Raw genomic sequence first — 1,140 nt, forward strand, 5'->3', positions numbered from 1 at the left:
GGCCTGGAGCCCACAGTGCAAATGTGAGAAATTCATGTTTTCCTTAGAGACAGTCAAGCTCGAGCAGGACTGAACACCCTCCGCGGACTGTAGGAACTGGCACCCTGCCCAGGCTGCCAGGCAGCAGACAGTTTAGAGATGCTCAGCCCCAGGGCCCACTGCCTAGAATTTTGGCACACCCTCCCCCTGCCCTGCCCCAAGTTTTGCCCTGTCCCAAGCTGTGCTCTTTCCTCCCGGCTCCTGGACCATTTCTCCTGTGACACCCCCTCCCTTTCTGCTCTCTGTGCAGCTCAATTAATGTCACCCTGGGGGCCCACAACATCGTGGACCGAGAGAGGACGCAGCAGGTCATCCCAGTGAGAAGAGCTATCCCCCACCCAGACTATAATGATGAGACTTGGGCCAACGACATCATGTTACTGCAGGTGGGTCATGTGGGTACACTGACTCCAGGACACTTCCATCCAGGGTTCTGCATCCCCCATGACCTCATTCCAGACCCTCCTCCTGTACAACCCCTCTGTGGTCCCAATGCTGAGAAGAAGGCAACCCCATTACTGTCCTGCAGCCTCTGTGGGCCAATAGTAGGTGAGAAAGCTTTTCCTCTACATTCAGCTGACTAGGAAGGCTGACATGACGGATGCAGTGAGCCTCATCAATCTGCCCAGGAGCTTGGAGAAGGTGAAGCCAGGGATGATGTGCAGTGTGGCCGGCTGGGGGCAACTGGGGGTAAATATGCCCTCTGCAGACAGACTACAGGAGGTAGATCTTGAACTGCAAAGTGAGGAGAAATGTATTGCTCGCTTCAAAAACTACATCCCCATCACGCAGATATGTGCAGGAGATCCAAGCAAGAGGAAGAATTCTTTCTCGGTGAGATCCCCAGTGTTATCTGTGCAAAACCCTGGGTCCAACTGAGCTGGGATGATGGGTGGCCTTGGGAACAAAGCTCACCCCTGTGTCCTCAGCCTGTCCTCCTATCTGAACACTGTCCTGTGTCCCTGGGGGGTGAACACTGCCCCCACAGTCACAAATGGGTGAGGCTTCCTGCAGGAGGAGCATCAGGATTGTCAATGCAAGGGTGAAACCTCAAGACCAACAAGGCCCTGATATCAGCCAGGACCCCTAACTGAGCCCACC

At 54.9% G+C, this 1,140-nt stretch overlaps 1 protein-coding gene across 1 annotated transcript; it reads left to right on the forward strand.

The window, feature by feature from the left end:
• Window positions 1-266: 266 nt before the first annotated feature.
• LOC120860134 (mast cell protease 3-like) lies at window positions 267-925 on the forward strand (the record flags this gene model as incomplete). Its single annotated transcript, XM_040235945.1, has 2 exons — window positions 267-425; window positions 616-925. Coding segments are annotated over 2 exons (462 nt in total), but the record flags the coding sequence as incomplete, so codon positions are not given.
• Window positions 926-1,140: the final 215 nt, after the last annotated feature.

This window comes from Oryx dammah, unplaced genomic scaffold (genome assembly GCF_014754425.2).
Source record: "Oryx dammah isolate SB20612 unplaced genomic scaffold, SCBI_Odam_1.1 HiC_scaffold_9893, whole genome shotgun sequence".
Classification (NCBI taxonomy): Eukaryota; Metazoa; Chordata; class Mammalia; order Artiodactyla; family Bovidae; genus Oryx; species Oryx dammah.